This window comes from Scyliorhinus torazame, chromosome 20 (genome assembly GCF_047496885.1).
Source record: "Scyliorhinus torazame isolate Kashiwa2021f chromosome 20, sScyTor2.1, whole genome shotgun sequence".
Classification (NCBI taxonomy): domain Eukaryota; kingdom Metazoa; phylum Chordata; class Chondrichthyes; order Carcharhiniformes; family Scyliorhinidae; genus Scyliorhinus; species Scyliorhinus torazame.
Window position 1 is genome coordinate 7,005,646 of NC_092726.1, and position 26,059 is coordinate 7,031,704.

General features: G+C 50.8%; 1 protein-coding gene across 3 annotated transcripts; it reads right to left on the bottom strand.

Annotated features, from left to right (window-relative positions):
- Nucleotides 1–26,059, bottom strand: ash2l (ash2 like, histone lysine methyltransferase complex subunit). 3 transcript variants are annotated; one of them, XM_072485602.1, is made up of 14 exons: nt 25,942–26,059; nt 25,185–25,280; nt 22,407–22,502; nt 17,281–17,356; nt 15,719–15,736; nt 14,463–14,525; nt 8,395–8,482; nt 6,521–6,738; nt 6,113–6,280; nt 4,487–4,680; nt 3,419–3,511; nt 2,714–2,812; nt 1,951–2,010; nt 1–878 (listed from the first exon to the last, which is right to left on the bottom strand). In XM_072485602.1, the coding sequence occupies exons 1-14, from the start codon at nt 26,023–26,025 to the stop codon at nt 771–773; spliced, it is 1,461 nt and encodes a 486-aa protein (XP_072341703.1). In that variant the 5' UTR covers nt 26,026–26,059; the 3' UTR covers nt 1–770. The 3 variants fall into 3 exon arrangements, with proteins under 3 accessions (XP_072341703.1, XP_072341704.1, XP_072341705.1); XM_072485603.1 differs by lacking the exon at nt 15,719–15,736; XM_072485604.1 differs by lacking the exons at nt 14,463–14,525; nt 15,719–15,736.

Consider the following 26,059-nt stretch of genomic DNA (forward strand, 5'->3'; position numbering starts at 1 on the left):
TTTGAGAAACAAACATTTATTCCAGCTTTTATTACAGGGTAATGATATCAAAATACAAGACTTTGTTCCGCCTTCCCCATTTGGTCTTTGTCAGGCCGTGTTCCTATGATTGTGAAACCTCCCATCCCTGTGCAATCACCCAGTCACGCCCGCAGCCCGCGCAGCCCGCCACAACGTTCTTACAGCGCTGCGGAACCCCAATGTTGCGCGGCCTCTCGCAATCACTTCAGCCCGTCTGTTCCGATGCAGAATTGCGTGGAAGTTCGCGGTGCTCCCGGCGCCTCTTTCTCCAGCGGTCAAGGTAAGTGGTCGATGTTGGTTAGCGTCCCCGGAAGCAGTAGCCTCGGCCAGGTCTGCGAGTCAAGGCACACGAGAAGCAAGAGGCCCATTCAACACCGAGAGAACGCCAATGTCATTTATCTCGTGTTGAAGGGGATATATCATTCAACGAGGCAGCGATTACGTGTCACCAGGCAATTGAGACTGGGTTGCTGGTGGGTGGGTGAGGGGGGGTGCGCGCGATGAGCACGTGTACAAGATCTGAACTTGGCAATTGTGCACCGTATGACTGACATGTGCATGGAGATGGCTGGTAATAACATCAGGTTGGCTCACCTGACCACAGTCCATTGAGATTGTTCTGAAATGGCTGTACTGTGTGAGCCCCATCGCAGCAGTTTGTGGTTCAAGTATTAGTTCCATTCAGCTTGGCTGCCCACAGTTCCTCAGCAACTTCTCCAGCCCCCGGGTTTCTCTCAGTTGAGGGGAGCTTACGGCTCCCATGGTGGGCTGCGCCTGCCGTCCACCTCCCCTTCGGCGTGGTAAAGTACGTCTGCCAGTGTGTGCTCCACCACAGCATACCAGCCCATGTCACTTATCTGCACATGAAGCAAAGACAGACAGAAGGGTTAACGAACGCAAGTTCCTCAAGGTGCTCCTCAAACTCAGGGCGGCTACGCCTCTGGCTCCGTTTCGGGGAACTGACTTCGACGCTCCTGAAAAGGAGTTGGAAGTTGAAACATCGAACACGGAATATAACCGCGACTGTGCCAAAGGAGGCCATTTGGCCCACCGAGCCAGCACCGACCCTCCGAAAGAGCACCTCGTCGAGACTCATGCCCCGACCCTATCCCTGTAACTGGGTTACCACACCCAACCTTTGGATGCCAAGAGGCAATTTAGCGCGGCCAATCCACCTAACCTGCACACCTCTGGACTGTGGGAGAAAACCGGAGCACCCGGAGGAAACCCACGCACACACGGGGAGAACGTGCAAACTCCACACAGTCAGCCGAGGTCGGAATCGAACCCGGGTCCCTGGTGCAGTGAGGGAACCGTGCTAACCACTGTGCCGTTGTACAAGAGTGTACGGGGGACTCAGCTCAGTCTCTGAAAGGCAGCACACAGCTGAATGGCCCACCGTGACCCTGGTCAACAGGAGAAAATAGCTTGAATTTATACAGTGCCTTGCACCATCTCCGGGGTTCCCAAAGCACGACATAAACACATTACTTTTCAAGTGCATGTCACTGTTGCAACATGGCGGCCGATTTGCACAGCAGAAAGTTCCCCGGGGAGGGGGTGGGGTGAAACTATTGGCCAGGGCACTGGGAGAATTCCCCTGCCCTTCAAATCACAGGATCTTTCTAACGTCGAACCTGGGAGATGATGTTGGAGCATTGGGTTCGCCGTCAGCCAAAAACAATTTTAGAATTGAAGAAATAAAAACGACTGAGGCTGGAGATGCGAATCCCCCCCCCCCTCCAATCTGCTGCCTGTTCCAAGTTCAGCATTCTCGCAGAGAAGAGGCAGGCTCCGGCAGCTGAGCTGTGTGTGGCACCCCACCCCTCCCTTCCCCAATCCCAGCATTCGTCCCTCTTACTTGGAAAAACCCGGAGCGAGAGCAGCAGGTTGCGAGCGTGCGACAAAGCGCCCACTTGGATCACTTACTGGTTTGAACGGAAGGTCTTTTGGAGGATACTTGAAATTTGGCCCAAAGTTGATCGACACCTGCAGAGATCAGACCCCAAAAGTCAATGGTTTGCGTCACTTTGAGATGTTTCCCAGCGAACTGCCTGCTACACGTCACAGCGTTGAACTCAGCCCCTCGGTCCAACACAAGCATTCACTCCGAGGGGAGACCTAACCAAAACCTCCACCAAAATCTCCCTTTCCGACATCCAAATTGAACAAATGAATCCAAATTAAATTCTCTGGCCGTGAAACACAAACCGAACCCTGTGAGGCAGCAGTGCTAACGACTGCGCCGCTCCTCCAGCCTGTCCTGCCAACTCTGGAAAAATGTGTTGCTGGGCCCACCTGGAACAACAATTCTTTATTCTGGGTTTTTTTTTTTTTGCCCTTTCTTTCTCTATCTTTTATTGGATGAGTGAAATAGCAGACAACGCTGCGACCCCTTCTCTTGTGTTCGAGTATGCGGAAATAAACTAACCCTCTGAGTTTACCCAATCTTGAGTTTACTGCGCTGTTGTCAATAGAAATTGGGTCAAATGTGCGTCCCTTTGAAAAACAGGCCACCACTTATAAAGGCAGAAAAGTAAAATGAAAACACGTTTCATTTTCCACATGGGTGCTTCGAGTAGAAATGAAGGCTGTGTAAATTAATCCACCTCCTGTCCGTAACACTACAAATACAGAATGGGAGGAAGTTGCAATCGGAACAAGCTCATTAAGCTCCTCCAGATGTACTTACTGTGCAGTTCTTGTACAAAGAGATTGCAGGGTGGTACACACCAGCATACACATCTTCATAGGCAGTTCCCTCACTATCGCCATTCTTATAAAATATCATCTGGCCAAGAAAAGAAAAACATCTCAGTGATGTAGCCAGCCAGGGCGTCGGCTATTTCAAGACCAATCTGTAAGAACTGGACATAAGCAATGCGCTCACGCAATGATTCACTCTAGTCCCGATCTATTCTCCTTCAAAATAATGGGATCTCTTGCGTGGAAGAGGCAGTGCTGGAGAAGTCCTGCCCCATTGACAGGCCCTCTTGACAGTACAGTCCCACGCTGTGGTGCTTATACTTATTATACGCTCAAGTCTCGAGTGGGATTTGAACCTCCGAATTTCTGATCAGAAGTCCCGGCTTTCACTGGTGGGCCAGCCTGAAGCAAGTTGGGCTGAGGCATTACACCGAGCTCCAGCTACCATTGTGATGCATTCACCCATGTACTGGGTGTGGACAGGGTCACACCGAGTCTGCACCAGCCTCCTCGTCGCCACTCTGGCCCCCAGAGGACAGGTAGTCGGCAGGCACTGTGCAGTATCGCCCGGGGAACACAGCAGGGACTGCGTCCCAGCACTCGTCTGAAGGGTTTTGGATGAAATGGAACCGCGGGGCTGACGGCAGAGGCAGGCAGGCAATATGGGGCATCGCCTCACTGGGAATCCTACCTTGCTGCCTGTTGCTGGTTTGAGATTCTTCTCGGCCTTGTCCACAAAGTCTTTCTCCTCGAAGTACAAGTAACTCTTGAATTTGATCAGAGCCTGTCCCGGAGAGGAAACACGAACGTTAAGCGCACATCACACAAACGCAACCACTTTTCCCTCTTTCGGTAGTTTTCTCCCCCCCCCTCCCAGAGGCGTGCTGCAAGAATTTAAGAAGCTCTTCCCAACGGCTGGACAGTCAGAAGGTGACCACTCACACAGGTATCAACACTGTTCTGCGCTCCCTGTTCTGGAGGATTAAAGATGAGCATCCTGACCTGGTGGACATACTCCAGTGGTTGCACTGTACATTGGAGTGTACACCAGGAGACACGGCAGACAATTTACACACAGGACGTTCCCACAATCGGCAATGTGGTGGTGACCAGATCATCTGTCGGGTGAAGGATCGATATTGGGCCTGAAGGACACCCCCCCTCCCCCCAACCCACTCTCCTTCGAAATGGCACCGTGGCATCCTTTCCGCCCAAGATGGACCCTTGGTGCGGCCCCTCCCTCAGGATCGAATCCCCAAAGCTAGATCTGATGCTCAGGCTTCTGGAGTGGGGCTTGTGCCACGGCCTTCTGGCCCAGCTGCGTTATCGGTGAGCTGTAGCTGGTATCGACCCTCCCGACGGCACCATTAGACCCACCGGGAGGCAATTCGCTTGCTCGGCTTCCGGTGGGCACAATGGCCATGTGGGAGCAACAAGGAGCCGGAAGGGAGGAGACTCGGTGCAGGCAAAATAGGTCCGGGCGCAACCACGCTGGACGACACGCCTGACGGCGCGGTGGCCTCGTGTCCAGCTGAGGCTCAGAGGACCTCCCCCCGTGAGCTCCAATCCGTTCGATGTTGACAATCAAAGGGGGCCCTTTGAGTCCATTTTCTGGCTGTCCCACCGCAACGGAATCAAATAACGTCAAGAGTTAGATTACCCCAAAACGCGCCACTTTCATGGACACGTCAATGTTACCAGAGGTGTCTTCGTGAGGCTGACATTTTGATTCGTCTGCAAAAACCCACTGCGTTAATACCTTGTCTTTGTAGGTGTCTGGCAGGGCCCGGGCAGCCTCCGTGTCCTCAGGCAGGTACAGGTAAAAGCCCAGGATGTCCCCTTGGGCATAGCCTTTGGCAAAATGTTTGCCTATTGACTGGTGGAACTTGGTGCCCTTCTTGCTGCGCCACGAGTAACTGAACTTGTCGTAGCCCAGGGGGGCCTGGAGGTTGCCTGGAGGGAGCCAAGTTTGAAGAGGTTACCACCCGGATCTCTGCCCGCCAACCCCCTGGTATATTTTGCATTGTCATCGAGACCCAACATCACGCTTTCTGATCATTTCAAAAACTGCGCAACTCTCCTCCTTTCCCTCCTCCAGGCGGCCGGTTTTCAAACGCTAGAGCTTGGTGTTAACAAGACACTGCTATTTCATTTACCTCACTGCCTGTCATATAAGATCTTGAGTGACCCCCGCCCCACCCAGCCGCTCAGCTCTGACGGAGTCAAGGGGGAGGGGGAGTATGGCGTTGAGATGGACGATCAGCCACGACCATGTTGAGTGCTGGTGAAGGCTCGAAGGGCCGAATGGCCGCCTCCTGCCATTTTCTGTGGGTGTGTGTGACAGGACCGAGCTTCTGAATGAAGCATTCACTCCATCGTTTAGGAAGTGTACACTTTGGCGAGCCAAAATAATAAGCTGCAGTGTCCGTCGTAGATCAGCATCTTGTAACTTCAGTGAAAAAAAACATTCCTCATCCAAGTATAATTTAAATATTATTTGGTGAACTTTGAGGGACTTCAAAGGGACACAGTTTAGATTTCCAACTGCAGTTGACAGAGAGAACAGTGCACTCAGAGGCATGGCGGCACAGTGGTTAGCAGTGCTGGCCCACAAAAGGTCCAAAAAAGGTTGGGTGGGGTTACAGGGTTACGGGGATAGGGTGGAGGCATGGGCTTAAGTAGGGTGCTCTTTCCAAGGGCCGGGCCGAATGGCCTCCTTCTGCACTGTACGTTCCGTGAAATCAGACGGCCGATACCACTGTGTCAGCCAATGTATTGTTGGCTGGCGTCACTGACAGTACGTACAGCAAACAGAGTCTACTTAAACGGTCTCCACCACCGATATCAAACAGTGCACATGGTCGAAACGACAGCAAAGTCTCCCGACAACGGCAGGATTATTTCTCCAGTTAAATAGGAGGATAGTTGCATCATATAAATTAAAAATAAAGGTGTCTTCCATGCCGTAGAGCTGAATAACCCCGACAAACTTTTGCGGCCGTCGAATTGAGTGCTATTTCAGGCACTAAAGCGTTAACTACATATTTTTGTGCTTTGTTTGCGTCCGCAGTTGGTTGGCACCGGTCAATAAGTTCACGGCAGGACTCGTTTTCTCTCTTGCACAAACATATTAAATTGACGGAAAAGCAAAACCCAGCACCCTGCCCCACTCTCCATGCCCAGAGCATCATGCCTGGACTGTGTCTGCCACCCCCACCCTTTAAAAAACATAATGACGTGTCTCCATTGCTGCAAACTGGACCCTCACCTCAGCCCGTTTGTTCCAAGTGATGCCCTTCCAAAGGTCAAACCCAACCAGAGACCGGGCAGGCAATGTGAAGTCCCTTCCTCCAAACCCTGGTGTAAGCTCTGTGTCGTACTGTACCTAAAGGCTGCGACCAGCCCAGCCTCGCAGCCGTCTCCGCAGGCATTTCATCCACTGTGATCTCAAAGTACCAGCCTCCTTTCCGGATCCCGTGAGACGCTCGCACCATGGAGTAACCTTTCTCACCCGTCACCGTCAGCCGGTCGTCCGAGATCTTGAGCTGGGGGGCTGGAAAAGTCGCACAGCCGATGAACACCGGGTTTCACGGACATTTGTCAATGTTGAGGAGCTGCCTGGTCTTTTTTTTTTTTTTTAAAGTGCTCGGCAATGTGGCAAAATCACGTTCAATTACACGCTCGCGCAAGTCACAACGTTGACTGTCTACGACCGCGAGTATCTGGTTTCGCCAACACTGGAAACCACAGCTGGGTAACCATCTTAAAGGAACATTTCCCCATATGTACGCACCTCGATCATGCAGAGCCAGAAGAACCTTTTCATACAAGCAGGCCCGGTAGAGATCCCCAGGGATGGGTTTACCAGCCCAGCAGTCCAGCTCCAGTTTTTCTGGGTCCGGAGCATGGGGATCGGGTTCAGCCAGAATGTATCGATAACCGTCCTTGTTGAACGGGTGTTCCAAGGGATAGCCGTGTGGGGGCAAACGTTGAGCAGCGAATAACGGGTCACTGCAGGGGGGGGGGGAGAAACACAGATTTAGGCTTGCACAAAACCACATCATTTCCCCTTGGGATCTTGCTCAGCCACTCACTGGACACGACACAGCTGGCATCATCCTTGGGTTAAACCCTAATTTCTTCCGTCTCGTATTTGCCACCTCGTCCCTCAGGAAACAAGAGTCAGATTTACAGAGGACCACAACGCGGTAAGGCTGTGATGGAAACGTTCCACCGTTTTAACAACATCAGCTGCCAGTCACGAAAGGCTCTACCCAATCGGGTCACGTTGTTCCGGTGGCAACCTTCACACCCAACAGAGTCCATTTCTGCACTCCATTCCTTCCAAGAAACTGACACTGTAATCGCGTCCCTCGATCGCATGCCAACCCCTTCAATATTGGCCACACGGCACTCAACATGTGGCGGGGCCATCACGCTCCCCCACCATCCCCTCAAAGACACTTGTATCGATCTGACACCCTTCAGGATCCCAGGAGACCCCGCAGTGTTTGACAGCCTGTGAAGCATTTGTATTTACGTGCAGTCCATGTGGATATTCAACTGCGTTACCGTCGCTGAATTCCCCCCTCTGAAGGTCAGCATTGTGGCCTCACGGCGCCGAGGTCCCAGGTTCGATCCCGGCTCTGGGTCACTGTCAGTGTGGAGTTTGCACGTTCTCCCAGTGTTTGCGTGGGTTTCGCCCCCACAACACAAAGATGTGCAGGGTAGGTGGATTGGCCACGCTAAATTGCCCCTTAATTGGAAAAAATGAATTGGGTATTCTAGGGGCTGGTTTAGCACACTGGGCTAAATAGCTGGCTTTTAAAGCAGACCAAGGCAGGCCAGCAGCACGGTTCAATTCCCGTACCAGCCTCCCCGAACAGGTGCCGGAATGTGGCGACTAGGGGCTTTTCACAGTAACTTCATTGAAGCCTACTTGTGACAAGAAGCGATTTTCATTTCATTTCAAATTTATATTAAAAATAAAGAATTCCCCCCTCTGTCAACATCCTGGGAGTTATCACTGAGCAAAAACTAAACTGGGCCAGCCATGTAAATACTGTGGCTACAAGAGCAGATCAGAGGCTTGGAATCCTGCGGAGGATAACACCCTCCTCTCCCCTGTCACTCACCACTCCGACTTGAAAATATATCACTGTCACTGGGTCAAGATCCTGTCACTCCCTCCCTAACAGCACTGTGGGTGTACCTACACCGCATGGACTGCAGCGGTTCAAGAAGACCACCACCTTCTCAATTAGGGATGGGCGGGGAATGTTGACCTGGCCAGCGACACTCACGAATTAATAAATAATAAGTCACAGGAAAGTCGGACTGAGGGCGTGGTTTGAGTTCAACTGCTCATTAACACCCACAGCAAAGCCCAGCATTAATAACTGAGCCCTCCGGGAACGAGGGAGAAACCGATGTTCCGGTGTACAGGTTGCACTTTGGAATTCACAGGAACCTCGCTCACGAAAACCACACTGTCCTGTCCAACACTGAACCAAGCTGGGCACAGGAGCAGAGCAGGATACAAGCCCACAATCCAATGCACGCGAGTACCCTCTGGTGTTTGACTGCTGCATCGTTCTGTTCCCCCCCCCCCCCCCCCCCCCCCCCCCCCCCCCCCCCCCCCCCCCAGTAATTCCCAAAAAGCCTTACCTTCGGGTTCTCTTGGCAGTCCCGCCTGAAGTGCCATCCTGTTTCCGTTTCGCTCCTCTTCCTTTCCCGCTCCCTCCGACATTGCCACCTTGGGAAAGAAAAGGCTGAAGATTGTGATCCGGGACGCAACTGCCTGCTCCTGAACACGCAGAGCGGAGTGGCTGCTTTGCGGGGGGGAGGGGGGGGGGCACAGAAGGGGATTGGGGGAGGGGGGGCAACAAGGACTCAGTACAGGACAAAGAAAAGGAAGCATTTCTGACGACGTCAACACCAGTCTGAGCACAGCGATGCTGGATAACGCAGTGCTTCCCTTCAAGGCTGCTACTGCCAGAATCCCACACAGAATAAGTGAATACAATTTGATGCTTGCTCAAAGAGCATTCCCGTCAGTACCATGTGTTTTCAACAATGAAAATCAAAAAGTGTCTGTGGATGTCAAATCAGGGAACTCGCAGGTTCCGTCTCCGATGAGACTTGACGTACAGGATTAATAACGTCTGTCAACATCAGGTCAGTTCCCCTGCGCCACTGGGTTCAATGCCGACAAATTCATTCTCTTCCCACTCAAAAAACATTCTCGTGCTTTCAATATAGTTTTATGCTCCCTGCTGGACTGTGCCGATTAACGTTTCCCATCCATTAGGTCGTGAGCAATGTTGAATCTTGCATCTTAAAATGGTTACTGGAACACTCAGTGAAAGGCTCAGATGGGACGAGCGTGCTGCTGACAGACAGGTTAATTCCACCGCTAACCATACTTCACCTCAACCATTTGTGCCAACGCCAAGACCTAGAAATTATAAACATGACTTGGGGTGTGAACCTCCTCCCCGATGGATTAACGCATTCACGAATCTCTTCCAAAGGAGAGGGGCGACAAAACCACTTCACCGTTGGTGGATTAACATTAAAAAGAATGCAGTCCCAGGGCCTGACCCGGCTCTGTATAACTCGGTTACACCAAGAGTGGAGTCAATCAAATAGCTTCTCTGTGGTGCTGTGTGCTTTGGAATTTCTGAGGGAGCCCGCTGGGGATCAGGGCTTGATGGAGCCCAAGTGATTTCTGTCCACTACATAATTATTACACTCGTCATTGCAACCATTTGGCTCTGTAGTCACAGGACCGCTGAGGCCTGACTTCAACTCGTGGAACTGGTTACCTCTCAGGACAGTCAAGGTCAGAGAAAGACACACACAGAAGGGTGGCTTGAAAATGAATTTTCAGATGACGCCCAAAACGTCAAGACCATATTGTCCATGTCCAAGTCCGATCCTCCGACGAGGCAAGTTAACACACAGGGATTGACAGCAAGATGAAGTTGCTGTCTCCTCAGCCAGCCATTCCCACTCTCTTCGAGTACCAGCAGTGGAGGCCCCCAGGCACGGGCAGCTTCACTATTCATTTGGCAGGGGCTGTTTAGCACAGGGCTAAATCGCTGGCTTTGAAAGCAGACCAAGGCAGGCCAGCAGCACGGTTCAATTCCCGTAACAGCCTCCCCGAACAGGTGACTAGGGGCTTTTCACAGTCACCTTCATTTGAAGCCTACTTGTGACAATGAGCGATTTTCATCGCATTTCATTTCACTCATGTGTGCTAAATTCTGGCAGTAACTGTGCACGAAGCAGGTCAGGGTGCAATGGTTTACCCGAGACTGGGAATCCTTGAACATCCAGTTCTGTTCGGCGTCGCCACTGCTGGCAATTCGAAGAGTTTCTGCGGCTTTTGTCGAGGGGAAGGGCAAACGCGCAGCAGGCTGCACAGAAAACAGAAGCTTTGAGGGCCGGGAAAGCGAATGCGGAACACCCACTACACTGGCAGCACCTCAACGTTCCTCAATCACTCACTTCGCGCAGTCACGCTCCATCGCGTACAATCATTTTTAAACCTGTCGACATCTGTTCAATGTGTCCATCCGCAACGCTGACATCTCTCTGAACAAGCATCAAGAGATACAAAGCAGAGAACCAGAGCAGGAGGCTAAATTTATCCAGCATCCTTACTGTCGGAAAACGTTATTGGGAACTTCACAAGAGAGGCATTCAGCTACAAAGAAATAAAGGGACGTTGAGCCAAAGATGAGGACACTGTGCGGGATGATTAAACTGCGTTGGATCAATGGACTTTACACATGGTCTTCAGGGAGGAGAGGGACATGGCGAAGTGGAATGCAGGGAAGCAATTCCAGACCTCTGCGATCCGGATGATGCAGCCTCCCAGAGTAGACTCGCAAGAAGCCAGAGACAAGGGGAGGGGCTGTAGGGCAGCACAGTGGTTAGCACAGTTGCTTCACAGCTCCAGAGTCTCAGGTTTAATTCCCGGCTGGGTCACTGTCTGTGCGGAGTCTGCACGTCCTCCCCGTGTCTGCGTGGGTTTCCTCCGGGTGCTCCGGTTTCCTCCCACAGTCCAAAGATGTGCAGGTTAGGTGGATTGGCCATGATCAATTTCCCTGAGGTTAGGTGGGGTTGCTGGGTTACGGGGCTAGGGTGGAGGTGTGAGCTTAAGTGGGGTGTTCTTTCTAAGAGCCGGTGCAGAATCGATGGGCCGAATGGCCTCCTTCTGCATCGTAAATTCTATGATTCTATGACAGGAGAAGATTAGCGAAAAGGAAGAGGCACTAACGGGATTTAAACACGCGGATGAGAATTTTGAACTTGGTGTTGAGGGGACACGGAATGAATTCAGGCCCGCAAAGACAACGGTGATGGATGAATGGCACTTTGTAAGGGAGACGGTACAAGCAGCAGCTTGTTTGGGCGCTCTGAAGGCAAGAGCGGGTGGAGGAGTGCGCGGAAGTTATTGCAGTAACAGGGTTTAGAGCCGATGGCAGTTGATGGAACGGATGAGCTGAATCGGGGCAGAGGTGAGCAGACCTTTTCATGGATTTGGGGATGACAATCCACTCAGGGCGGAACTGATTTCCAATTGAGACAACCACCAGTGAGGAAGATGGAGTCAAAGTCACAGGAATGGACTGGAGACAAAGATGATGGCTTTTGATTTCAGCAACGTGTTTAAAAAAATTTTTTTTTTTTAATATAAGAGTACCCAATTATTTTTTATTTCAATTAAGGGGCAATTTAGCCCCTCCTAAATGTAGCCAATCCACCTAACCTGCACATCTTTGGGCTGTGGGACGAGACCCACACAGACACGGGGAGAATGTGCAAACTCCACAAGGACAGTGATCCCGGGGTCAGGATCGAACCCGGGTCCTCAGTGCCGCAGTCCCAGTGCTAACCACTGCGCCACATGTTTAACTGAAGGATACTGCGGCTCAACCAAAACTAGATGTCAGACAAGCGATTCAACAACACGAGTAGCCCTGACCTTCCCACGGCTACAGATGATATTGCCAAGGGAGCAGGATATGGATGAAGAGGAAAAGGAGCTAAGAACAGATCCCTGTGAGGGTATTAGAGGCAACAGTGCAGAAACCATTCAGGTTGACACACCATACAACAGTCAGGCTAGCGTTGGGACAGTCTGGCTGAATTGGACAAGAGTGGAGACGCTTTGACAGTCATCCAGATTCGAAACAATAGCTTCCTTCTCTCTACACAGACGCTGTCACATCTGCTGCGATTGTCCAGTATTTATTTGTTTCATCTTTATTATTATCTTTATTTGTGTCACAAGTAGGCTTACATTAACACCGCAATGAAGTTACTGTGGAAATCCCCTAGTCGCCACAGTCCGGCGCCTGTTCGGGTACACAGAGGGAGAATTCAGAATGTCCAATTCACCTAACAGCACGTCTTTCGGGACTTGTGAGAGGAAACCGGAGCGTCCGGAGGAAACCCACGCAGTCACGGGGAGAACGTGCAGACTCCGCACAGACAGTGACCCAAGCCGTGAATCGAACCTGGGATGCTGGAGCTGTGAAGCAACAGTGCTAACCACGGTGCTCCTGTGCCACCCAGCATTTCAGCATCCGCAGTAATTTGCTTTTGTTTGAGTGTGGAGAGGTTTTGGAGAAAAATGGTGTTGGCCAACTGTATAAAAAGCTGGGCAGCATGGCGGCACAGTGATTAGCACTGCTGCCTCACGGCGCCGAGGACCCGGGTTCAATCCCGGCTCTGGGTCACTGTCCGTGTGGAGTTTGCACATTCTCCCCGTGTCTGCCTGAGTCTCAGCCCCACAGCCCAAAGATGTGCAGGGTAGGTGGATTGGCCACACTAAATTGGGAAAAATGAATTGGGTCCTCTAAATTTGAAAGAAAAAGCTGAGATGGTCGCGGAGAGAACACCATTTTGTTACTTTGGCTCGGGTAGTTTCAGTGGCAAAGGTGGAAACGAGGTGGAGAGATTCAAACAGGAAGTTGCAGAATACGAGGGGTGAGTTTGAAAAGGCAAGTGTGGAATGGTAGTCTTAAAGGACAGGCAGGTTGAGGGAGTTTTCTTCGAGAGGCGGTCACGACTGGCTTCGAAAGGGAGTGGGGCAGGGCCTGAAGAGAAGAAACCATTCGCAAATCAGCTGAGATGGGCCCCAGGGGAGGGGGGTGTTGGACTCTCTCCAGTTCAGTGGGTTCAGGGAACAGGACAACGTGCTGAGACAGAAGGTGAGGGGGAGATTGCAGAGAAGCAAGACACAAGCATGGCCTTTGGGAAGAGGATTGTTGGAACAGGGATTCGGGAGGGAGAATTCTGCTGAGGCTGAAGGCTAAACCAGGTGAGTTTTGGAAGTTCATTTCAAGAAAATAAGCAGGGGTGATGCTGACAGCCTCTGGCCTGTTGTTCGAGATGACTTGGGAGAAAGTATCACCCACGAGAGATGCAGCGATATACAATCCACTTCAAGACGTACACAGTTCAAGGATAAAACTCCAAACACAAATATCGACATCACAGAATGCAATCTTTACTCCGAGTACCTCTTCACCACTTGCCACTACCATATGCAAGAAGCGCATTGGGAATAAGGGATGTTTGAAGAGCCACTTCAAAAAAAAAAAAAAAACAGCCTGAAAACATTCAGGCCAGTCTTCACAAGACCCATAATGGGGAGCTCGCAGACTGGGGGTTAAATTCCTCACCATGGGGGGCGTTATTCCAGTGCTGGCTTCCTCAGACAGATAGACACCTGCAGCTATACTCAAACACTGCACAATCAGACTGAGAATGAATTGTTGCTTCAATTGAATAGTTTTATTCACACTAAATCCAGCTCACTTGGCTGATTTAGCCATAAATAATTGACTGCTTCGAAAACACCGTTTCAGGTGTTCTGTGCTGCATTGGAAATATATTTACAATCCAGCTTCTCCACTCTTGAGAGGAGTATCCATTTATTACCCAGCAGTTACGCACCTCCCTCCTTGATAAATGCAGACAGGCTCCGAGACAGCCAGGGAGGCGTCTGAACTTCACACCAGCTTTCACATGGATTTCACTACATCATCGCTCTTTGTATGAAGCACAATTGTACACGTGTCGATGCAGAAGACAGAAGAAATATTCCACACAGGGGAGGTTGACAGAAACATGCTTGTGTCTTCACCCAGAGAGCGTCTTACATGGACACATACTGTACATATTACCCTGTGCAGCAACAACATATGAAGGACATGACAATAGACGCACTAAATTGGACCTCCGCCTGTGCAAGATCGGCCCCAAATTGACGAAGGGAGGGTGCTTTCAAAAACGCCGAGCAAGTTACAAAAAGGTTCCGCCGGTTTGCGGTAAACCCGGAAGGTTAGGTGTGGATCAAATCGAAACAAGTGTGGCGTGGGTCTGATACAGGGCTCCCTCACGCGCAATCGACTATCTCCACCCACCAGCTTCCAACCCAAAGCATCAGGAGCTCGAGATGGTGGACCAGGCCGTCTCAGCTTACAAGTCGTCTCAGACCAGGCGTAATCGCCAACTTAGCTCCGTCTCCGCAGCAGAAAACCTTGAGTTCGGCGTGAGACCGGCCAGACTGTCTCCGTCCAACCTCAGCCACTTTGGCAAGTGCCCGAGGGCAGGATGAATACCTGAGGCGTGATGCTACACAGCCCCCCCCCACCCTCTCCCCCCCCACCCCCACCCCATCCCCCAGGCAGTTCCAGTGGACATTGTTAACTCACCTTGAATGGAGTCACGGGCCCGACCCCCAGTCCCGTCACTGCATGCCGCACCACTGTGACGCCCTGCAAACAGAAAGGGTGAAGCCACGGTTCTCACTTGTGAGCCTGTTGTGTTCAGTTACCAGCAGCAGCAGCAGCAGCAGCAGCACCCAGCCAGTGCCCAACAATACCCAGGGACTAGCCGGCTTCACATGGGACTGCTTCCCTCGCACACGAGACCGGCGTTTCAACACGGGCTCCACGTAGGGGGATAGCAAGAGCTCCACCAAAGGGTCACAACGGTGGTGGGGGAGGGCTTTAAATATTGAGCTGGGGGGGGGGGGTCAGGGACGATAACCTTGCTGCGGACGAGATGCGCCCCCGCTTTCTGAAGGGCGTTGATGCCCCAGTGGCGGTGGTCACACTGCCCCCCTTCGCGCCCAGGCCAACCTGGGGGGGGAGGGAACGTTTTGCAGCTCCATATCCCACTTAACCACTCAATGGACAGAGGAGAAAGAAGCAACTGTTTCCGGGGAAGGGACGGGGCAGAAATAATAATTAAAGGGGCACTCAACTGCGAGGTGGTGGGGAGGGGGATGTTGCACACAGAAGTGGACAGATGAAATTCCAATGCATTTAAAGGTGGCACATGCGCCAGAATTGGGTCCAGTTCGTGTTAACTCACCTGCGCCAGGCTGCACACTGAAGCTGTCCTGTGACCAACATCACAGACAATCCAACCTCCCCTCCCCGTGACAACAACTGGGTGCAACTGGTATTTTTAATAGCTCTCGAGGCGGCGGCTTTCAGAAGGCTCACGACCTGAAGCTCAAGACAGGAGAGGCAAGAACACCACCGACACCCACTCCAAAAAAAAAACCTGGATCGTCTGATTTGAACTGGGCAGTCCTCCCAGGCTTCGCTGCAACGCCAGGCTTGACCACGGCCTTCAGGTCCGATTTTAAATCTTTCTGGCCACAGACCACCGCCCCAATTCAAGCAGCTGAAAGGGGTTGGTTTCACATATCAGGTGCCAGCACTTCATGCAGCTTTTAACGGTCGGCTCGTGCCTGTTCTTGCCTTGATGCAAATCCGAAACAAGCATTTTTTCCCCCCCCCTCCCCTGCACATTTTGCCCAGTTCAGATCAGAGGAAATAAATCAGCGAAGGTATTTTGGGGGAAAACAGAAATACACTGCAAATCGCTAAACATCAAGCGTTTTAAAGCCAGGTACAAATACTTAAGTTTCAGCACTTCTCATGACACAAACTTTCACCTGCAACTGAAGATCCACCTGGAAGAGAGGTCAAAGCATGCATTTGTATAGCCTGTGGACAATGAACTCTCATGCATTAGCTCCTTTTGATAACGAAGCTCAATTTTTCACATTTATAATCGTTCCACAAGCAGAATGTGACAGTGCCGGAACTGCCGAGAGCCCCCACGAAAACTCCCACCGCGGCCCCCCCCCCACCTCTTTTAATCACTCGACTGCTCCATCAACGGCCAAGGCTGGTTGCATTGTAACATCTACAGGCCAGAAGAGACGCAAAGATATCTCCATTTCAGCAAGAAATACAACAGTAGCAAAATTCTCAAAACTATTCTTTCACTTCAGTGTCGACCCAAAGCACTTCAAAGACTCGCTGCCACCCGGAAACTGGACCTTTAGAAGTGGCCGGTGTAACCCTGACGGGGAGTCTTGAAAGCTACAGGTAACTTTGGACCGAAACTCTGCAGCAGCCGGGGTTGTCGTTGTACCCTGACATCCAGGACAATCCGAGACATGGAATGGGCTTCGGTCCTTTCCCCATTTCATCCTCAGTGCGCTATGTTTTCTTGGAAACAGCAACCAGGGAGTAACCTATTCTCACAGGAGGAGCGAGGCACAGTGGGAAAGTGGTGCCCCCCAAGTTTCCATGTATTAAGACTGAACTGGAGGGTGGGGAACCTGTGCTATTGCCCTGGAACGAAAGGCAAGGCAGCGGGCTGGCTGGAACTCACCCTGGAGTGAGAGTCAAGTGTGCACTTCCAAAAAAAAGTCTTCTTTGGAACAAAAAAAACCACCAGGAAAACCACCTGATCGTACAGCGAGTGAATTAGCGAGGAACCTGGCAGACTACGCACACTGGCTGGCTTCTCTGGCGCACAGAGGTACTGCTCCGACCAACATTCACCTCGCAGGTTGCCCTGGATCCCTGACATTGCACATCTCGGAGGGAATGACCGTTCCAGGAGCTCCACCTTCTCAGAGGGCCTGAACACTCCAACAGTGACAATCGCGTCCAATCCTGCCAGATTGAGGGCGTTTTTACTCCATAAATAGACAAAACTTCATTCGGGCGTTAAGTGCACTTACCACGCGCTATCAATACCTTTTTGAAAGTGGGCTTTTTTTTTTTTTAAAAAACTTTTATGTGAGCTTCTCCCAAAGTCCCATCAGGTGAACAGATTCCTTGCAGGTATCGGACAAGCACTCACAGCTAGTTGGGAGATTCAATAATCAGAACAGCAAACCTTCCCAATATATAGGGGTCCATCCAATTGGTGGCTTCTGTCAATGGGTTCGAAAATAATAAGTCTAAAAAAATGGCTTGCCCTTCAAATGAGCAGCCAGAAGATGGCTGTCAAATACTGCACTGCCTGCTTAAGCACTGCCTGCTTAACTGTATTTTATTAACATATGTGTTTTTAAAACAGTTACGCGTATTAATTGAGAGTTTAGTTGAAGATTGGTCACAGTCTAACAAGCATAACAAAGCTGAAAGATACATTGACGCCAATGATTCACTGGAAACTCAAATCGAGACCAGCTCGGAGCTGAAGTCATCAACGTACCATTGAGGTTGCTACCCGGGGTCAAGGAGCCACCTTGCTTCTGGGTGTCGTATGCCGGTCCAATGTTAGACAGATCCTGCGAGAGAGAGTTTCAAACAGCAAGCCAGTTTCAGTCCAGCAGCACACATCGCTTCAACAGTTAACAGTGTCCGACTGTGCTGCCATAAACACCACGGGAAGGGCTGAACGTCCTTCTTTAGAATTGTAACATTCGACAGCAGACCTCACAGCTCTCTGCTAAACGCTTTCCAAGCAGGTCAAGATTTCACATGACTTACGTTAAAGCCCAAGACAAAAGGTCATGGCGAATTCAGAGTTGTATAGTGTTTTAAAAAAAAATTTTGGTACCCAATTCATTAAATAAATTTAGTGTACCCAATTAAATTTCTCCAATTAAGGGGCAATTTAGTGTGGCCAATCCACCTACCCTGCACATCTTTGTGTTGTGGGGGGTGAAACTCACGCAGACACGGGGAGAATGTGCAAACTCCACACGGACAGTGACCCGGGGCCGGGATCGAACCTGGGACCTCGGCGGCGTGAGGCAGCAGTGCTAACCACTGCGCCACCATGCTGCCTGCCTTCCTGTCTTTGCCACCAAAACGGATAACCTCACACCATGCTGCCCTAAAGTGTTGAAACGGAGCGTCGCCCATCAGAACACAAAGAGGGGAATTTTAAAATTGAGGTATTGGTGAACTGTGCCACAAATATCTGGTTTCATGGGTTTATATTAATACTTCAGAGGGAACTTTTCGTTTTGAGGTGTTACATGGAAGGTGAATGGAAAAGTCTGTAATGACCCAAAACTAAATCCAACTCAAACAAGTCTGTTTACAGTCGAGGTAATGTTTTAAAAATAAATTTAGAGTACCCAATTTGTTTTTTCCAATTAAGGGGCAATTTAGCGTGGCCAATCCACCTACCCTGCACATCTTTGTGTTGTGGGGGTGAGACCCACGCAGATATGGCGAGAATGTGCAAACTCCACACAGACAGTGACCCAGGGCCAGGATTCGAACCCGGGTCCTCAGCGCCGCAGTCCCGGTGCTAACCACTGCACCACGTCCCAGTGTTGAGGTCACTTATCTTTATTTAATACAGTCAGATTAACATGGGGAGAGCAGTAAAACACCCAGAAAACGGGAGACAGGGTAAATGAATCTCGATCTACTGGGCGGCTCAACTAATCCCCAGGGGTGACGCAGGGTGGAGCCTGGGTTGTCATTCTGGCAAGTCGTCTGTGGGGTGTTTGTAGAAGGTCTTGGGGGAGCGAGCGCACGAGGAGGGGTGGGATGCTAGTGCGCAAGGTGGGAGAGAGGGGAGGGGGGGGGGGGGAAAGAGAGAGGGGAGGGGGGTTAGAGAGGGGAGGGGGGAGAGAATGTACAGAGAGCTGTTAGTATTTCTGAGGTGGAGGCACCACGCTCGAGTGTAGTGAGAGCCTACATTTGTGTTGGAGGGTCCGATGCGGAGGTGCTGAATGAATAGGGTGGTTTTGCTGCTAAACTTGTGGGGGACCCTAAGGAAGCTTACACTTTGGAAGATAAGGATATTGTTAAACTAGAAAGAGTGAAGAGATTTACGAGGATGCTGCCAAGACTTGATGGTCTGAATTATAAGGAGAGGCTGGATAGGCTGGGACTTTTTTCCCTGCAGCGTAGGAGGCTTAGGGGTGATCTTATAGAGGTCTATAAAATAATGAGGAGCATCGATAAGGTAGATAGTCAACATCTTTTCCCAAAGGTAGCAGAGTCTAGAACTAGAAGGCATAGGTTTAAGGTGAGAGGGGAGAGATACAAAAGAGAGCAGATGGGAAAGCATGGGCGGTGAGCATCTGGAACGAGCTGCCCACAGGCAGTGGTAGAGGCGGGTACAATTTTGTCCTTTAAAAAGCAGTTACATGGGCAGGGTGGGTATAGAGGGATATGGGCCCAATGCGGGCAAGTGGGACTAGCTCAGTGATAGAATCTGGGCGGCATGGTCAAGCTGGGCCGAAGGGCCTGTTTCCATGCTGCTAACATCTATGACTCTAAGATAGCAGAAACAGAGAATTCCTCAGAGCTGTGACACTATGGTTTGGGCCAAGGAAAGTGGATAACCTTCAAGAAGCCAAAAAGCGAGGGCAACACAGTGGCGCAGTGGTTAGCCCTGCTGCCTCACGGCACCGAGGTCCCAGGTTCGATCCCGGCTCTGGGTCACTGTCCGTGTGGAGTTTGCACATTCTCCCCGTGTCTGCGTGGGTTTCGCCCCCACAACCCAAAGATGTGCAGGGTAGGTGTTTTACTGCTCTCCCCATGTTGGCCACACTAAATTGCCCCTTAATTGGAAAAAATGAACTGGGTACTCTAAATTTATATTAAAAAAAGAAGCCAAGAAGCCAAAGAATTGCTCCCGGGGAGCAGGGAGGGCGATAAGGAACAAGTGGGGGATCATTTGAAAGTTTCAATCGAACGCATGCGCGACTATTGTCCCGTCTGCTGTCCGGTCGAAAGTGTAAGAGGAGCGATCATCTTACGACAAGGCGGGTCTTCACTTTGTTGCCATAAAAGTGAAATGCTGGGGATGGGAAATAAAAACAGAAAACGCTGGAAAATCTGGGCCGCTCTGGCAGCACCTGCGGCGAGAGTAACACGGTTAGCCCAAGTCTGCCTGACCGAGTGATCTTCAGAGCTCCTTCTCCTGCTGCAGGACCTGCTGAATTTTACCAGCGCTTTCCATGCTTCACCTGCTTCCTGTGCAGCAAAACCCAGGTGTTTTAAACACTGGAATATTGCAGCCTTGTTCTTTCAGTGAATAACGGCGATTTTAGATTTCTCTATTAATGGTAATTGACTCTTCAGGGATCGTAGTCACTGCGAGCTGGTGGGCCAGTGGGGGAATGGGTACGTGTTTGTACATGGCCAGAATAGTGTTGGACGATGTTCTTTTGATGGGAGTGTGGAAGCTGGGAGGCTGGCTCGGAGAACACTAATAATAATAATCTTTAGTGTCACAAGTAGGCTGACATTAACACTGCAATGACGTTACTGTGAAAAGCCCCTAGTCGCCACATTCTGGCACCTGTTCAGGTACACAGAGGGAGAATTCAGAATGTCCAATTCACCTAACAGCACGTCTTTCGGGACTTGTGGGAGGAAACCGGAGCGCCCGGAGGAAACCCACGCAGACACGGGGAGAACGTGCAGACTCCGCACAGACAGTGACCCAAGCCGGGAATCGAACCCGGGACCCTGGCGCTTTGAAGCAACAGTGCTAACCACTGTGCTACCGCGCCGCCCATCAAGACTGGAGGTAAACAAGCACAGTGGTGAGGGTATTCCAGCAGCGAATAAGCTGAGGCAGAGCAGGGTTGGGCAACATTGCAGAGACAGTCTCAGAGAGGGTACAGAGAGTCGGAAACCCGTTTCCTGGTCAATTCGGACAGTCAGGTAGCGAAATGGTCCGAGTCAGCCTGTGAACAGGGACCGGGGAGGGGGTTAGGATTGGTCAAGAGGGAGTGAAGTCCAAATGCACAAGGAATGCTCCGTCAGGCAACTGCTCGCAGACAAAATATTTCCGGGGCGTGGTTAGCACTACTGCCTCACGGCGCTGAGGACCCGGGTTCAAAGACAACTCCGGGTCACTGTCCGTGTGGAGTTTGCACATTCTCCCAGTGTCTGCGAGGGTCTCACCCCCACAACCCAAAGATGTGCAGGGTCGGCGGATTGGCCACGATAAATTGCCTCTTCTTTGGAAAAAAAAGAATTGGGTACTCTAAATTTCTTTTAAAAAGAGGTACATTCCCACAATTACTGCTGCATTGCCCTCTTGGTCCATCCACCATTCTTTATCATAGAATTTACAGTGCAGAAGGAGGCCATTCGGCCAATCGAGTCTGTACCGGCCCTTGGAAAGAGCACCCTACCCAAGCCCACACCTCCACCCTATCCCCATAACCCCACCTCACCTCTTTGGACATTAAGGGCAATTTATCGTGGCCAATCCACCTAACCTGCACATCTTTCGGGACTTGTGGGAGGAAACCGGAGCACCCGGAGGAAACCCACGCAGACACGGGGAGAACGTGCAGACTCCGCACAGACAGTGACCCAAGCCGGGAATCGAACCCGGGACCTTGGAGATGCGAAGCAACAGTGCTAAGCCACTACGCTACCGTGCTGCCCTCCAATAACCTTTATGTTTAATCTTCCAATATTTTGTGACATAGAAAAGGATCAACTTCATTGTTCCAGCAGCTCACCCACATTCAGGTGTCCCTCTGTCACCTAGACTTCGGAACTGCACTAGTTTGAAACTGCAGGGGCACGAAAATATTCTCCCTTTAGCTCGTTGGTGCCCCTCTGCAAATACCTGGTGGACAATGGAAGGGACTGTTCTTGCAGCACAGATCTCTGAGCTGAAGGATACAACAACATAGGAGATACTTATCTATCAATCAAGTAAAAAAATCCACAAAGCACCTGTTGAAGGCAAAATGTGAAACCTTTAAGAGTTTGAATATTAATAGTCTGTTCAGTTCTTTTAAAAAAAACTTTTGCTGATGTTTCAATCGTTTAATGCTGCAGGTTGTGACAAACTTGAGAGCCAATTAAAACCTCTAGCCTGCTGCCCGCTATGGTGCCCAACACTGAACGGTACCTCTGTATCACACAGTATACCAGACACAGGAGTCCGAGAAGAACATGCACCCCTCGGAACTCCACCGCCGTTCAATAGGATCATCGCCCAACTTCTGCATTAATTCCACCTTCCCATCCCATTGCCGCATCCCTCAACGCGCCGCAAAGCACCAAAACTCGACCGACGCCCAGCGTGTGAGCACCCACAGACCTCTGTGGCAGAGAATTCCAAACATGCCCAACTCGGGAGTGAAGAAACCCCTCCCTCATCTCAGTGCGACATGGCCAAACCCTGATCCCGAAACATCATTCCGAATCCCTTCCCAGCTCGTGCAAGCGGGAGTATTCACCCTGTCGCTCAGGAATTTCAGACGTTTCAATCGGATCGGCTCTCCAGAACGGTACAGGCCCCATTCTAATCAATCTCTCCCCGCAGGATCGCCACTTTTTTCCTCAAAACAGTCGTGAGCGTTTGACGGCTTTCCTGACCTGGAGCAGGGAGCTTACCTGGTCCAGCAGCCCAAACTTGGGGTACTCTTCCTGTGGGTCCTTGCTGCCAGGGTCTGGGTTCTCCTTCACCAGGAACACATCGCGCTCTTTGGTCTGAAATTTCAGGCACACCCAAAGTTGGTTACGGGTTCCACAGTTAATAATAATCTTTATCAGGCTTTCAGTAACACTGAAACCAAGTTACTCATCCCCAATGTAAAAGAAAAACCGAGGGGTGAGCAATGAAAACAAAAGCGGTTTGTACCTGGGCACAGCACCTGCCTTCAGACATGCCCACGGTTGCTGAGATTCACTGGTTGCTCAGTGTGGTACATCGCCCCAGATGGCAAGAGCTCGGGCGATGACAAAGCGCAGTCTTTGAAGGCTGCGCCAATCATTGCCACGGGTTTCAATGGTTGGCACGAGAGAGAGAGAGAAGGGAATCTCCATTGAGATGCATGTTGTGCACCCTTCACCCCAACATTGGCAGCTGCGTTTTCAACATATCTGCAAATTTCCCCAACAGATCTCTCCTCCCTGCGGACGTTCCTGAACAAGCTTCTGGTCACCCCCCCCGCCCCTGCGTCTCCTCCTTTGATTCAGTGTCATTTTTTTTTCTTTCTCTTGCCCGATTCTGCTGCAGCAGAGTTCCTTGCAGAGTTTCGCTGCCTGAAACCAGTTGGGTGGTTTCACACGATTGCTTCTGTGGAACCTGCAGAAATGTAGATTTCTGACTAACGTGAACCAAGGCATGATGGGATACTTGGCCATAATTACCGTGTACTTAAAGTACCGCTGAGAGGGCAAGAATAGGTCGGAGGGTCCCCTTTCCTGCGTTTTGTCGTGTCACTTCCTTATCAAGATCCATCCGTTTCCTCAGTCACACACCCATAGGCAAGTACTGCTACATTGCCGATACAGCTCGAGTGCATCCTGGCAGTGTAAGGAGACCCGATTTGAAGTTAAATAAGATCTTTTAGGATTTTAAGCCGAGTAAGGTTTTTTTTAGGCGCCAAGATTCAAAGTCATGTGTGACTTGTTTACTCCGGTGTATAAATCTTCCAGGATGACTGTTGTACTTTGGATTCTCGTCCTAACCCTTGCTTGGGTGCGGTTTCTCCTTGCTGCAAGTAAAATAAATTCACGGTTGATGGTAACCTGTATTTTGTTGCCTGCATCTTTCGACAAACCCCGGGTTGGTTCTATGGGTGGAAAGGGCCACGATGCAGACGTGACGGAGGCCTCTAATTGTGTGTATACGTTGCGCATCCTTTTCGCCTCATCACTTATGAAGGATATAAATGCGTCAGTGATTCAGGTGAGGTTCACTCGACTGATACGCGACGTGGGTGGTTTCCTTTAGGAACGGGTGGACCTTCCGGGAAGGCATCCATTGGGAGTTTAGAAGAACGAGAGGTGATTTGATTGAAATGCAGAACCCTGAGGCAACTTGACACAGCGGATGTCGAAAGGACGTCATCCCTGGTGGGGGAGACTCGAACTGAGGGGGACACAGTTTAAAAATAAAGGGTCTCCCAGTTAAAGATGGGAGATTTTTTTTCTGAGTGTTCAGAGTCGATGGAATCCCCTCCTCCAGGTGGAGGCAGCGGCACGCAATCATTTTAAAGGCAGAGGGGATCAAGGGTTTCAATCCGTGGGGGGGGGGGCAGGAATGTGGCGTTGAGGCCTCAATCAGATCAGTCGTCACTTTGTCATGTGCGGGTACCTTTAAGAAATGTGTGTTTATCAAATAGCTGTAGTGATGTCGGAGAGTGGGTGGAGCTGGGCTGTCTGTCTTTCACTTTTGTTTTTGAACATCAATCTGAGGATTTCAAAGTGATAACTGCTCTCAGGAGTGAATTTAAACCTGATCTGTGTTAAAAGGGTCTTTTGTCTTATGGATGTTGTAGGGAAAGATTACGGGTCACTTATAGAGTACTGAATTCTTTGGGGGGTGGGAAACACTGGTCTTCTCCAAGCTGCTCTCCACCAGTCTCATTGCGCCACTGGCAGGAAGCAGCATTTTCATGCCGGAACTCCAGGAGGCTGGCAGCACTGCTGAGGCGGGTGCAGAGGGTCACACAAAGCTCGTTTCCACACAAGTTCAATCCTCTCGTCAAGCCAGTCAGAAGAGCTGGACCCTGTGTGGTGCATTTCACAGTCAATGAAGCATTTACAGAACACGTGTTTTCAGGTAGGAAACGCACCAGCCAACACAGCATGTTCTCACGAATGGCAGTGTCATCCTCTGTTTTAGTGATGTCAATTGGGGGGTAGGAGGGAAACTATTAACCAGGCCACCAGGGAGAGTCCCCTCTTCTGCAATATAGTCCTTAAATTGGAGAGCAACGGATAGTGCCTCGGGATCCTTCACCCAGAGAGGAGAGGGAGCCTCAGCTCGCAGTGCAGCACCGGAGCATCAGCCTGGAGTTTTGTCTCGTGCGATGTGAGCCCATCAGTCTCTGGTTTGGTTTACCTTGCTGACAAGTACCGTAGGCCATCACATCATTGCAGGCAGCTGCCCTCTGCGGAGAGAAGCTTTGAAGGGCAAATCTGCCCGGCTGGGCAGCAGCCCAACTCAGCTCCCGGGAACAACATACCATCGTTCCCAAGTTCAGAAATATTGCTTCAGGTTTATCGCAGGACAGGTCAATTCCCTGGCAATTGTTGCACGCGGGGAAAAAGACAGCCTTTCGGTACAATGTTCCTCTCTGTCCAAACATAAACCGCGGCAGCAACTTTCACTCCGTTCCGGGGGGGGGGGGGGGGGGGGGGGGAAGAGAGAAGCACACTCACCATCGTCTTCACAATGTTATTTGGCCAAGTGATTTTGCTGGGTCGCTGCCGTGTCGTCAAACATTCCCAGTACTTGTCAATGAAAGGTATGATGTCCTGCAGAAAAATAACAGGGCAGAGGTCAAGAACACGGGGTCAAAGTGAAGCCTCGCGTCGCTCACCAGGCAACAGGTAAGAAGCAAAAACAAACAATGGGCATCACATTTCAAGACCCAGGCACATTGGTGGACTGAGAACATCGCTGGCTAACCAACCCACCTCTCCTTCCCCAGGTCAGACAGTGTCCCACACTCTCTGCAGGGTCAGGAGACGGTCAATAAAGCTCCAGCCTCGTGTGGCCATAAAGAGCAGTTGTAGGTTTTCTATTCTTTCAAGTGTTATGGGCAGCGTTGACCCGGCCAACATTCCTCGCCCATCCTAAACTATCCTTAAACGGAGTGTCTCACTCGGCCATTTCACAGGGGCAGTTAAGAGACAACCACATTGCTGTGGGCGTGGAATCACGTGTAGGCCAGACCGGGTAAGGACGGCAGATTTCCCTCCTCTGAAGTATGGGTCTTGAGGACAATCGGTCGATGATAGTCTTGTACATGGTACACTCGGCTGCTGCTGTGCGTCGGTGGTGGAGGCATTGAAGTATTTAAGGTTTCCCGACAGGGCACTTGGGTCACGGAAAAAGGCCATTCAGCCCCGCAGACTGTATACTGGGGGTGAACTCGCTGCAGACATTTGGGCTGAAACTATTGGCCATTGTTACCTTATCCTTTGAAAACATGGTTTTGGGGTGTTCGTCCTGAGTCCGGGAGCGCCAGGTCAGATTCGCAAGGCCCGTCAGGCACATTTCCTTCAAATCTGCAGGGAAAGAAACAAGCTTG